Source organism: Ovis aries, chromosome 4 (genome assembly GCF_016772045.2).
Source record: "Ovis aries strain OAR_USU_Benz2616 breed Rambouillet chromosome 4, ARS-UI_Ramb_v3.0, whole genome shotgun sequence".
NCBI lineage: Eukaryota > Metazoa > Chordata > Mammalia > Artiodactyla > Bovidae > Ovis > Ovis aries.
Genome location: NC_056057.1, coordinates 93,614,210 through 93,627,079, shown reverse-complemented (window position 1 = coordinate 93,627,079; position 12,870 = coordinate 93,614,210). Strand labels below are relative to the sequence as shown.

Below are 12,870 nucleotides of genomic sequence, written 5' to 3'. Positions count from 1 at the left end.
GAAGCACCCTTCTCTCAGGGCTTGTTTTACAGCTGGTCAGTCACTGGGTAGTAAGAGAAAGCCACACCAGAGGTCCTAAGAAGGACATACAACTTATCCTGGAAGGAAAATGATCTAGCTTCTTTAATCTTCCAGCCTTTGCAAGCAAGTTGTATTCCATCCAGGGTTGGGCGAATTCAATAACTGGACAAGGTACAGGCCAGGCAGAGAGGCAACTGGGATATTCAGGGAAGCAACTGACCACATCGCTGCTCCCAATGCAACAGAGCACTCCAGAAGACAGTCCTGTCCACACAGAGGACAGTCAGCAGAAGGCTACCCCATGGAGAAGGCGATCGCAACAGTGCCTCCCAGAACCACCCTACATACAGGGAAGCTGACTCAGAGCATTCATCCACCACTTCCCAGGTGGCTCAGTGGTAAAGAATCCGCCTGCCAGTGCAGGAGACGCAGGTTTGATCCCTGACTCAGGAAGATTCCCCTGGAGTAGGAAACAGCAACCCACTCCAGTACTCCTGCCTGGAGAATCCCATGGACAGAAGTGCCTGGCGGGCTTCAGTCATGGGGTCGCAAAGAGCTGGACAGGACTGCGCATGCACACATTCATCCACGCGGCCCACAACGGCCCCATAAGGAGAACCACCGTAATCTAGCTGAGGGATGTCCCAGAGCTCCATCTACAAAGCAATGGCTGCTAAGTGGCTGATTCTCAAAACTGCCTTTCCCTTCAGAATGCCCAATAGCAGGTGGTCTAGCAGTTTGCTCTCCCAGACCCACACAAAGTTCTGGTGTCTATTGTGATGAATGTAATTTTAATTCCCATTTTTTCTTTGCACCAGGTAGACTCCTAAACTACTGAAACAACATTAAATCCCACAACAACCTAAGACCTCAAAGCTAGCTAGTCCATCATCCCACTATACCACCTGTGTATGTAATTAATCCCTCTGGCCCAGCCACCTCACCGTCCCAACTTTCAAAGGCTCGAACGCACCATGACTGTGACATTCATTTCTGTATTTCACATGAAACCAATGTACAGCTTCACACATAATAAGAGTGCAATAAACCTGTGGGAAATAAATATATAATTCCCACAGTGGCTGTAAATGCAGTGTCCAGGCTGCCAGGAGTAGCCAGGCAACGCCAGGGATTAGCCTGGAGCTGGCAGTGACGGCTGGGGACACATAGCAGGCTGCTTTTATTGCCACCACACTCAGGAGAGAGCTAAGTTTCTTTGAAGCAGACGTGAAGGAAGGCAGAGAATAATCAAGTGTACAATATTTGGGACAGTGACACAAAGGGAAGCCAAGGGGCAAAACGTTCTTGACTCTTGTCTGAATGTGAGAAAGAACTAGACCTGCTCCAAAACAATGGAAAGCCCGAGAGAAAGCCCTGCCACACTCCACCATCTGCTGATCCTCAAAAGGAGATGCTTGGGTTCTTTCTCCTTGTTATCCACTGAAATTCACTGGATACCTGAAATTCACTGGATACCTGGAATTCACTGGATACCTGGAATTCACTGGATACCTGGATACCTAAAATTCACTGATCCTCACTGGATACCTGCTTCATGCCAGGCACTGACTAGGCAGAAAAACACTGATATCAGAGAAGGTCCCTCCCCTCGAGGAGCTGACAATCTAGTGAAGAGACACAGATGCACTGAGCAGGATGACAGCACCAGGAGGGGACAATGAAAGGAGATGTCAGGAGGGACTTCTCAGGGAGCTGGACCCTAACAGATGATAGGTGAGCCCCAGGTCACAAGACAGAGAAAGAGCTCCCGATGCAGGGGGTAGCCTGGGCCACGCCAGGAGCCAGTAGGACTTGGGGGGCCTCTTAGGAGACCTGAATACTTCCTCGGGGTTGGGACTCCACATCCCAGAGGGGGTTCAGTGAGAGAAGACTAGAAGCCAAATTACAGAAGAGATTGTATCCCAGGCTGAGGCATTTACGTCTGTCCAAGCAGGGATGTGGAATCGCTGCAATTCCTGGGAGTAACACTGAGTTCCAGAAAAACATCTACTTCTGCTTTATTGACTATGCCAAAGTCTTTGACTGTGTGGATCACAATCAACTGTGGAAAATTCTGAAAGAGATGGGAATACAGACCACCTGACCTGCCTCTTCAGAAATCTGTATGCAGGTCAGGAAGCAACAGTTAGAACTGGACATGGAACAACAGACTGGTTCCAAGTAGGAAAAGGAGTACATCAAGGCTGTATATTGTCACCCTGCTTATTTAACTTCTATGCAGAGTACATCATGAGAAACGCTGGGCTGGAAGAAGCACAAGCTGGAATCAAGATTGCCAGGAGAAATATCAATAACCTCAGGTATGCAGACGACACCACCCTTATGGCAGAAAGTGAAGAGGAACTAAAAAGCCTCTTGATGAAAGTGAAAGAAGAGAGTGAAAAAGTTGGCTTAAAGCTCAACATTCAGAAAATGAAGATCATGGCATCTGGTCCCATCACTTCATGGGAAATAGATGGGAAACAGTGGAAACAGTGTCAGACTTTATTTTTGGGGGCTCCAAAATCACTGCAGATGGTGACTGCAGCCATGAAATTAAAAGATGCTTACTCCTTGGAAGAAAAATTATGACCAACCTAGATAGTATATTGAAAAGCAAAGACATTACTTTGCCGACTAAGGTCCGTCTAGTCAAGGCTATGGTTTTTCCAGTGGTCATGTACGGATGTGAGAGTTGGACTGTGAAGAAAGCTGAGCACCGAAGAATTGATGCTTTTGAATTGTGGTGTTGGAGAAGACTCTGGACAGTCTCTTGGACTGCAAGGAGATCCAACCAGTCCATTCTGAAGGAGATCGGCCCTGGGATTTCTTTGGAGGGAATTGAAGCTGAAACTCCAGTACTTTGGCCACCTCATGCGAAGAGCTGACTCATTGGAAAAGACTCTCATGCTGGGAGGGCTTGGAGGCAGGAGGAGAAAGGGACGACAGAGGATGAGATGGCTGGATGGCATCACTGACTTGATGGACATGAGTTTGAGTGAACTCCGGGAGTTGGTGATGGACAGGGAGGCTTGGCATGCTGCGATTCACGGGGTGGCAAAGAGTCGGACACGACTGAGCGACTGACCTGAACACTGAGTCAGGGAAAAAACGAAATTATGTTTCAAAAAGATCTGAGAGTATCAGTGGAATGATTAGAGAACAGGAAAATGAAGGCAGACAGACTGTTCTCTCAATATTCCAAGTACATGCTCAGAGTTGAACAAAGAACAATGACGATGAAGCTTCAAGAATGGAGAAGAGAAATTTTTAAGAAGGCAGAATAAAACCCTCGATAAAAGCTGGGGGTGTTTTCAGAACTGGGTTACTAGTTGGCATCACTCCTTACTTGAGCCAGAGAAACTTCAAGGGCATGGTAGGGGGAAACCACATCACAGCAAGGCAGGGAGAGACCAGATTATTAGAGAAATAGCGGCTGTGGCTGACAAAGGGTGAACTTTGCAGGTTCCTAACACTTCATGTCACAGGGACCTCTGAAGAGTTGCTGGGAGAAACTGAGCTGCTCTGGAAGAGACAAAAACCCACTAACTCGGCTATAGAAATATGAGAAACTAATGAGAGTGGGGGTCAGATGACATGGTGTTCTTTCAGCTGGTATAGTTCCGGTAAGATTTTATTGTACCGTTGCACAGACTACAGCTAAGACATTTTAGAATCAGCTCCAACTGGCCTCAATCCTCACCCGCGCAAGAGGAAATGAAAACCCAATCCTTCTTTCCTAGAGGCGACCCTGCTTCTTCCTTCTGGGAAAATAAGCTTGATTGGCTTTAGCCAAAAAGGCTCAACATGCTTCTGTGCAAAGCAGACAAGCTGTTACACAACACAAAACTGAAAGGAAAGAACTATTCAAAACATTGGTCAAGAAAAGCACTTAGCAGCCAAAATGTGAAAAGTGCTGAGAGAGATTTACTCTTCAGTACTTGGGCTAACCGTACAAGAAGTGTTTGTAGTTGCAGAAGTTAAACAGCACCAGTGATGACCACATACCTCCCCAGTGGCTCAGCTGTAAAGAATCTGCCTGCAATGCAGCAGGCCCAGGTTCGATCCCTGGATCAGGAGGATCCCTTGGAGGAGGAAATGGCAACTCCCTTCAGTATTATTGTCTAGGAGATCCCATGGACAAAGGAGCCTGGTGGGATACGGTCCATAGGATCACAGAGTCAGACACGACTGAGTGGCTGAGCACACACAGATGACCACAGCTAACATCTGCTGAGTAGCTGACAGGCCTGTGCGAAGCATTCCTCACCGTCTTGTTTAATCCTTACTGATCAACTGAGGTTTACAGTACGGTTATTCCCAATACTTGTGCTTACTGAGAAAAGACCAATGGAAAATAACTGATCTTTGTCTATTAAAAATCTAACTGCTGATGACAGAATTGGGGATGATTTTTCTCTATTTCCTGAATACTGTTTCACCATCTTCTTAAGTCCAACAAAATGCTTTTTATTATAGATGAAAAAACTACATGTTTTTTGTTAAATGTCTGCTTATATGGATGATAAGTGTCTCTGGAGACTCAAGACTATAGTAACACCTGTAGTGACCAAGGAGATGAACTAGATTTTTTGTTGTGCATCCCTCTGAATTTTGAAGGTGAAGCATTTAAACATAAATAAAGGGGCTCGGCCATAACCAATACCAACCTCAAACAGCTGAGACTATCTAGGAAATATTCTAACCTGTTCAAAGAGAAAGAGGGTAAACCTGAAAAGGCTAATAAACCTGGAAAGGCTCTAAACTTACAGGAAAGTATATGAGGAAAAGAGAAAGGAGTTACTGGGATTAAAGGCAGTGAATGCATAAACTGAGGCATGCCACTGTGGGTCTATCACTAGTCCTGTGACATAAAAATACTCAAAATATACATAAAAGAAAGTACACCAAATGTGCAGTCAAGGAGGAGACTATCCTTGATAATCCAGGAGACCCTGAACCATCACCAGGGTCCACAGGCTCACAAGGAAAAGCACCTACCTCATCCGGGGTGTCTTTTGCATCGGGTTGTGTGGCAGCTGCCCTGCGGGCAAGGTTTCCAGCGCGAATGTTGCTCAGGTTGATCTGCCTCTCAGGAGGAGGCCCCCCACGAGGCTGCCCGCGGACAATGATGGCACACCCTGAGAGCACCTAGGTCGGGGAAGAAACAGAAATTTAGCCATTGAAAGGGAACGTTGCCATAACAGAGATGGTCCACTACCGTATCCCCAACATCTAAAACAGTACATGGCACACAAACATTTATTGAACGACTGAATGAACAAGATTACTTTCAATTTTTTAAGAGAAATACCCACATAAAACCTTGGGCTCGATTCTAAAGGGGCTGACCCAGAAATAAAAATGAGAATTAAACAAGATGATAGAAAAGTCAGAAAAGACTGGAGAGTGAAGAGGCATGTGAGTCATGGAGAGAGCCTTTGTAATTTCATCCCGGCAAGCTGACCACCACCTGTGTTCTTTTCAATTATTAAGAAGCTAATGTCTCCATCCACACAAGCTGTTCTACGATGGCAAAAGCAAACAACAGAAGAAAGCCGGAGAAAAGTGGATGTTGAAGGAAGAAGCCTTGACACGCCACCCACACCAGCCGGAAGGACCCGAGGGTGCCCAGGGCTAATGTGCAAGTAATGCGGCCGGAGTCCAGGACTCAATACTTCCTCTGCAGACAGTGCTCAGAGTCGAGGCTAAAAGAAAAACACAGTGCTCAGAGTCTAGGCTAAAACAGTCTAGGCTAAAGGAGAGCCTCTACAAAACTCATGACCTCTGTGATGAAAATAGGGCAACCGAAGAAGGACCTTCGGGCTCCCAAGCCCAATAGCTCCTTCCCTCTCTCTGAAGAAGAAGGTCTAGCATACCACCCACTTGCAACCATGGAAAGAGCTCTAAAGCTCACTTCAAATATTTGCAGGGAGGAGGGAGAAAGGGTTTCACGCGGCAGAAGAGAAGAAAAGGCACACAGCAAAAATGACAAACATCGCCCAAGCTATTCAAATTCTTTACACAATTTCATCACCAGGGAAGCTTGAGTAGCACCTTCGCTTGAGCTGAAAGGCTTAATCCCATGTTTCAAAACAAATAGCTGCTGAACAAATAGTTAGAAGGTTGGAGAGCCCTGCCAGTGTAGAACTTCACGGCAGACTAGACCATGGAGTTCTCTGTAGAGGAAAAAGTCCTTGGAAAAGAAGCTGACTCAGAGGGAAAAAAAGAATAGGAAGGGAAGCCACTTCAACAGTCATTTGCTTAGCTGACTTGTCTCCCTCGCCTCTCCACCTTAACTCATGCTCTAAATTGTGGGCAAGGAATACAAATAAAGAACTGCATTAAACATATATGCATTCGGTTGGCCAAAAATTTCCTTCGAGTTTTTCCATAAGGTTTTACGGAAATACCTGAACGAACATTTTGGCCAACCCATTATATCTTAAAGAATAAGAAACAACAACTAAATAACCATCACCCAAGTTAAGAACTAGAACACTGAGGACTCCCTGGCGGTCCAGCGGTGAAGAACCCACCCTCCAATGCAGGGAACGTGGGTTTGATCTCTGACTTAAGATCCCACATGCTGTGGGGCAGCTAAGCTCAAGTGCCATAACTAGTGAAGACCCCCTGGCTGCAAGGGGGGCCCAGTGCAGCTAAATTTATAAAAGAAGAACCAGAACACTGGCAGGACCTTGGATTCCATGTCCCTCCTAACTCACAGCCCCTTTTGCTGACCACCACCTCTTTTCAAACCACCGTGATAACCTCTCCCTTGCTTTTCTATAGTGTTACCCTTCGTGTATATGTTTCCATGCAATATGGTGCTTCTTCATCTCCTATCTCTAATCTCTATATACACTGAGTCGACAGCATGTATACCCCATCACTGACTTGCTTCTTTTGCCCTTTTTTGGTAAAACCCATTCATGCCAAAACACTATTCACTTTTGTAGCTGTACAGTATTCCACTATATGAATCTATCCTTCTCTCCTACAGAAACTCTGTCGGAAAAATACACACATTCTAATAAAAAAAAAAAAATAGTAACATCTCATTACTCCTGATAACTTAAGCACACAGACCTTGGTCTAACGATAGTCTACACCTCCCTGGCTACACCATCAAACACATAATAAAAGACTGCCTTCCTTATCTAGTTATAAGTCATTTTTTCATTTTATCCTCTGTGATCGAGTGTTACCAGCAATCAAAACCTTACAGCCTCCAACCAAACAGCCTTTCTTGAGAACCCATGCCCTGGGTATCATCCCAGGGATCTGACACTTTAAAAAGACAAGCCCTCAAAAAAGTAAAGCCAAAGAACAGATATACTACAGCACAGGATGGCTGATGTTCCTAAACTGAGAAGGGCAAAGAAAGAAAAGAACTTGGAAGTGACTCATTTATAGTCAATTCTTCACCAAGTGGCAGATGAACAGCAAGCACACTGTTGAATACCTGCCTTGAAATCATCCACGTACAGTCTCCAACAGGACTGAGGCTCACACAGCATACAAAGCAGAGTTCCTGTCTCAAAGGCCTATTTCTCGATTCTTGCCAAGCTTTCACGAAAACTCATAAAGCTCTCCCAGAAGACCTAGTACGTCTTGGAAAGCCCAGCTAGATGCTTGCCATGGCTGAGCAATGAACACTGACCCCAGCTAAGAAACAATCTTTATTTCTCAAGCCTGACAAAGCCTGCTGAAAAGCTCAAGAACACAATGGCTGATAGGTACCATCTTATTCCTCTTAAATACCAACAAGGTGTTGCCTCTAATGCCCTCAATCTAGTAAACGAGACCCTTGGGGGACAATGGGTCTATAACTATTATCCCAGCCCCATAAAAGCTTTAGTAAATAATTTATATGAAGGAATTTTGAAAAATCTTTGTACACTCCCTCCTTTCACCTTGAAAGCTATTCTGAAGACTGCTGCCAGAGCCTCCTTGCTTTTTTTGCACCAAATAGGCCATTCAGGCAACAGTCCACATTTGAATTAATCTTAGAGAGAGATGACTTTATAGGCTGCGCAGCACCTAATGGGTTGGCCCAAAAGTTCATCATATTTTTCCATAAGCTCTTATGGGAAAATCCAAATGAACTTTCTGGCCAACCCAATACTACTGAAGGTACAAATGTAAGCGACAACCACCAAGTCAACCTTCCAAGGACAGATATTCACTGTGGCAGGCACCACTGTTCCTGTTCCCCCAGGAGGAGAGGACTAACAAGCCTACATCCTTCCTCTGAAACTCTCTCCCTGTCATTCATTTGGCCACGCCAAATGATGAGACAGGAAAAGACTGTCTACAGACCATCATAGAAGGAAGAGACCGTCTGCATGGAAAGAATTCGTTTCCTTCCTATTATTCGTGCAAACTGAAATAGGTCAAAACACATTTCATCTCCGTTTTTTTTTTTTTGCTCTCTCCACTTCATCATCTTACAAGTACTCTTCAATTCCCTCCACCTGTCTCACTTGTCAAAGTCTTTATTCAAGTTCTTCCTCAATAAAAATATTTAATGGTCTTCTCTTGCCTAAGTTTCCCGAATGAACAAAGCCAAGGGAAAGGTCTTCTGGGGATAAAATATTTTAAATGTTTTTAAGTGAAATATGAAAAAGACCAATGGTCTATATATCAAACTTCACATGAATCTCATATGGCATGAAAATAAGTCATTTTTCTTCTATAAGTTACTAGATCTGACATCTAAGTTGATTACTTACAATTTTATCCACTGATTAATCCATTTATTTGTTCAACACAAATTTATTGAGTACCTTCTATAAGGCAGGCATTGTTCCAGGCAAGTAACATGCCTCGAGTGAACCAAAACAGACAAAAATGTCTGCTCCTGGAGAGAAGACATTCTAGTGCGGGGAGTCAGATAAACAATAAACAAGTAAAATACTGTCTGTTATTCAGAATTTTAATTTCAGAAGAATAATGTTAAGATTGAGAGGAAACTGTCAGGGGTAATTGTTCTGCCAAAGCTGTACTGATTCATGTTGCAAACTTTCATGGATGCGGTAATTATCCTTAATTGCTAATTTATAGGGCATAAAAAGCAATTCATATGGTAACTGCTTTATCCAATTATATTAATAAAATGACATATTCTAGAGAAACGATCTGATCTTAGCCCTACCTGATACACCAGGAGGTTTGTGAAAACAGCTGTCACAACGAGTCAGTTTGATTGAGGTCATGAATTAGACAGTTCTCAGCTCTGCCAATAAAGGTTACAGGGAAACGTGGTGTGATTCAGAGGACCTGGCTTCAGGGCACCAGTCCGAGGCTGACAAAGACTGAAACAAGACAGCTGAGAAGGAAAATGGGGACTCAAACTGATCAAACCCACTAAGAGTTTACTAGGAGAGTTACCTAACAGTGACATACTTTATAGGCCGCAACTGAAGTACTGCAACAGCAACCCCACCTTAAATCATCACTAGATACTGACAAATGACTTGGTTTAACACTTAAACTCCCAGACCACAAACACCAGAAGACAGAAAATCTCTTATGCAAACACCTAGCCACACTACACTTAGGGCAAAAAAAGTAATGGTACAGAAAACCACACGATGTTCTTAGCTGCTCAGGAATGTCCAACTCTTTGCGACCCCATGGATGCACTCTCCAAGGGGCTTCTCCAGGCAAGAATTCTGGAGTGGGTTGCCATCCTCTTTCAGGGGATCTGCCCAACCCAGGGATCGAACCCAGGTCTCCTGCACTGCAAGCAGATTCTTTACCAGCTGAGCTACCAGGGAAGCTCCATAGAAAACCATAAATACGTCAATAAAACCAGAATTTTTTTTCACAGCACCAAGAGCAAAAATCTTCCCTTAAAAATCATATCTTACTAGGTGAGAGTATCTTGTTAGCTCTACAAGGAGGACTAGCTTAACACGTTTATCTGCCTGTTTAGATATAACACGAGGTTCTTAGTCATATCTGCCAATATGAAGATCCAGTATAAATAAGGATAGGACTTCCCTGGTGGTCCAGCGGTTAAGAATCCACCTTGCAATGCAGGGGACACGGGTTTAATACCCTGGTCCAGGAAGATTCCCACACATTATGGAGTAACTAAGCACCACCACTACTGAGCCCACACACGCTAGAGCCTGTGAACCACAACGAGAAAAGCCTCGTCAATGAGAAGCCCCCCTCCGCAACTAGAGAAAGCCTACACACAGGCACGAGGACCCAGCACAGCAAAAAATAAATAAATAAATCTAAAAACAAAAAAAAGGCGGGGGGCGGGGGGGGGGGGTGCGGCAGTAAGGACAGTCACCTCAGTCACCTGATGAATACCCAAATGTTACAAAAAGGAAGCCCCAAATAAACTCAAAAATGTATGGTCAACTGATTTTCAAAAAGGGTGCACAGATAACTGGGAAAGAACCTTTCAACAAAAGTTGTACCAGTAAAATTGGACTGCTGTTGTTTAGTCCAACTCTTTTGTGACTCCAAGGGCTATAGCCCACTAAGCTCCTCTGTCCATGGGATTTCCCAGGCAAGAATACTAGAGTGGGCTGCCATGCCCTCCTCCAGGGGGTCTTCCCGACCAAGGGGTAGAACCCGGAGTCTCCTGCATTGCAGGTGGATTTTTTACCACTGAGCCAACAAAGAAGCCCTGGGAAAACTGGATATTCAAATGCAAAAGAATGAAGCTCGATCTCCACTTCACACCATATACAAAAGTTAACCCAAAGGATCAAAGACCTGAATATAACGAGAAGCTCTTAGAAGAAAGCATCGTAATGGTGGATAATGCAATGGATTAGGCAATGACACCATCTTAGAAAGCACAACCAACCAAAAACATTATGCTTCACTGGATACTACCAAGAAAGTGAAAAGACAATATTCACAAAACATCTGATAAGGGTCTAGTATCTGGAATGAGGAAATACTGTAATTCAACAATTGAAAATGGGCAATAATTTGAATGGATATCTATCCAAAGAAGATACACAAATGGCCAGTAAGCATATGAAAAGATACTCAACATTATTAGTCATAAGGGAAATGTAAATCAAAACCACAATGACGTATCATCACTTCACAGTCACTAGGGTGGCGATAATCAATAAGACAGACAAAAGCAAGTGGTGACAAGAATGTGGAGAATTAGAACCCTGATACACTGTTGGTGATGCAGTCACTTTGGAAAACACTCTGGCAGTCCCTCAAAAGTCAAACAAAGAATTATCCTATGACCCAGCAATTCCACTGCTAGGTACATGCCCAAGAAAAATAAAACATACATCCACACAATATCTTGGACACAACGGTTCGTGGCAACATTATTCATAAGAGCCAAAAGGAGCAACAACAATCCAAATGTCCATCAAGTGAAGAATGAATAAGCAAAATGTGGTATATCTGTGAAATGGACATTATTCAGAAATAAGAAATAAGGTACTGATTGATGCTACAGCATGGATAAATTTTGAAAACACGCTAAGGGAAAGAAGTCAAGACAAAAAAGCCACATATTGAATAATTCTATTCATATGAAATGTCCAGAATAGGCAAATCCATAGAGATGGAAGAGGATGAATGGTTCTCAAGGGCTGGAGGAAGAGAAAGGGAGTGACTGCTAGTGAGTCCAGGGTTTCTTTTCCTTCTGAGTACCAATGAAAAATGTTCTAGAATTAGACAGCTGTAACAGTCTTGTGAATAATTTTACGGTACGTACATTTATTTGGGTTCCCTGGTAGCTCAGCTGGTAAAGAATCCTCCTGCAATGTAGGAGACCCCTGTTCAATTCCTGGGTCAGGAAGATCCCCTGGAGAAGGGATAGGCTGCCCACTCCAATATTCTTGGGCTTCCCTGTGGCTCAGCTGGTAAAGAATCCACCTGCAATGTGGGAGCCCTGGGTTCGATCCCTGGGTTGGGAAGATTCCCTGGAGAAGGGAACGTTTACCCACTCCAGTGTTCTGGCCTGGAGAATTCCATGGACTGTATAGTCCACGGGGTCACAAAGAGTCAGAGACAACTGAGTGACTTTCACTTTCATATTTATTTCAATTAAAATAACTGCTAAGGTCCAATATGGATGTGCGTTAATATGACATAAAATGTCTCTTTCACCAAAGGGGTATTTCCATATCTTGCAGGAAGATTAGACCCTTAGCTGAACACCACCAACAGGCAGCTGACTCAGACCGAGAAGTCAGGCATGGTGACTCAAAACAGAATGAAGGGCTACTGTAAACTTTCAAATCCTTGAGAAATAACAAGGTAGAAGTCACAGGAAAGAAGCCAAACTTCAGTGAAAACTACAAACCCCCAAAAAGGAGAAAGATGACCAAAAACAAAAGTTTTTTCTTTTGAGACAAGTAGAATGAACTCCTTCCCTCTGTGGCACAGAAAGAAGAACCAAGAAGGTCACTGAACTGAACAGTCCATAGTGCCACCTGGAAGCTTGCCAAGTCCACCACCCAGAGGCTGCTCAGAGGACAAGGAGCAGGCCAGTGACTCTTCTCCAGACAAGGCGCCCTCTCCACCTAAAAACGCCTTCAGGGCACGGGGAAGGATTGTGGTGTACGTTAATGAAGCAAAAAAAAATCTAAAGAAATGCAATTAAGGCAAGTGTAGAGCTTAAAAAAAAAAAAAAAAAAACTAACTTAGAGAAAAATCTCAGAAAGTGTATCAGGAAAAACCTTCCTGGCAACCAGAGCTATTGCCTCTCTTTCTTGAAAATTAAAAAGTCATTTGGACAAGGAGCAAGCAATCCCAGAAGACTGTAAGCCCTGTGACCTGGGAGGTCTTTCCCAGCATACATGCCAACACGGCCAGCTTCTTTCTTTTTTCTGGCAAGAGTCA

At 44.0% G+C, this 12,870-nt stretch overlaps 1 protein-coding gene across 1 annotated transcript in view; it reads right to left on the bottom strand.

Moving 5' to 3' along the window:
• The window catches only part of SND1 (staphylococcal nuclease and tudor domain containing 1), a 419,819-nt gene that overhangs the window by 382,942 nt on the left and 24,007 nt on the right, over positions 1-12,870 (bottom strand). The window contains exon 2 of the mRNA XM_027968778.3: positions 5,023-5,172. Within this exon, the coding sequence (XP_027824579.2) occupies positions 5,023-5,172 (150 nt within the window). The remainder of the gene's footprint in view (positions 1-5,022; positions 5,173-12,870) is intronic.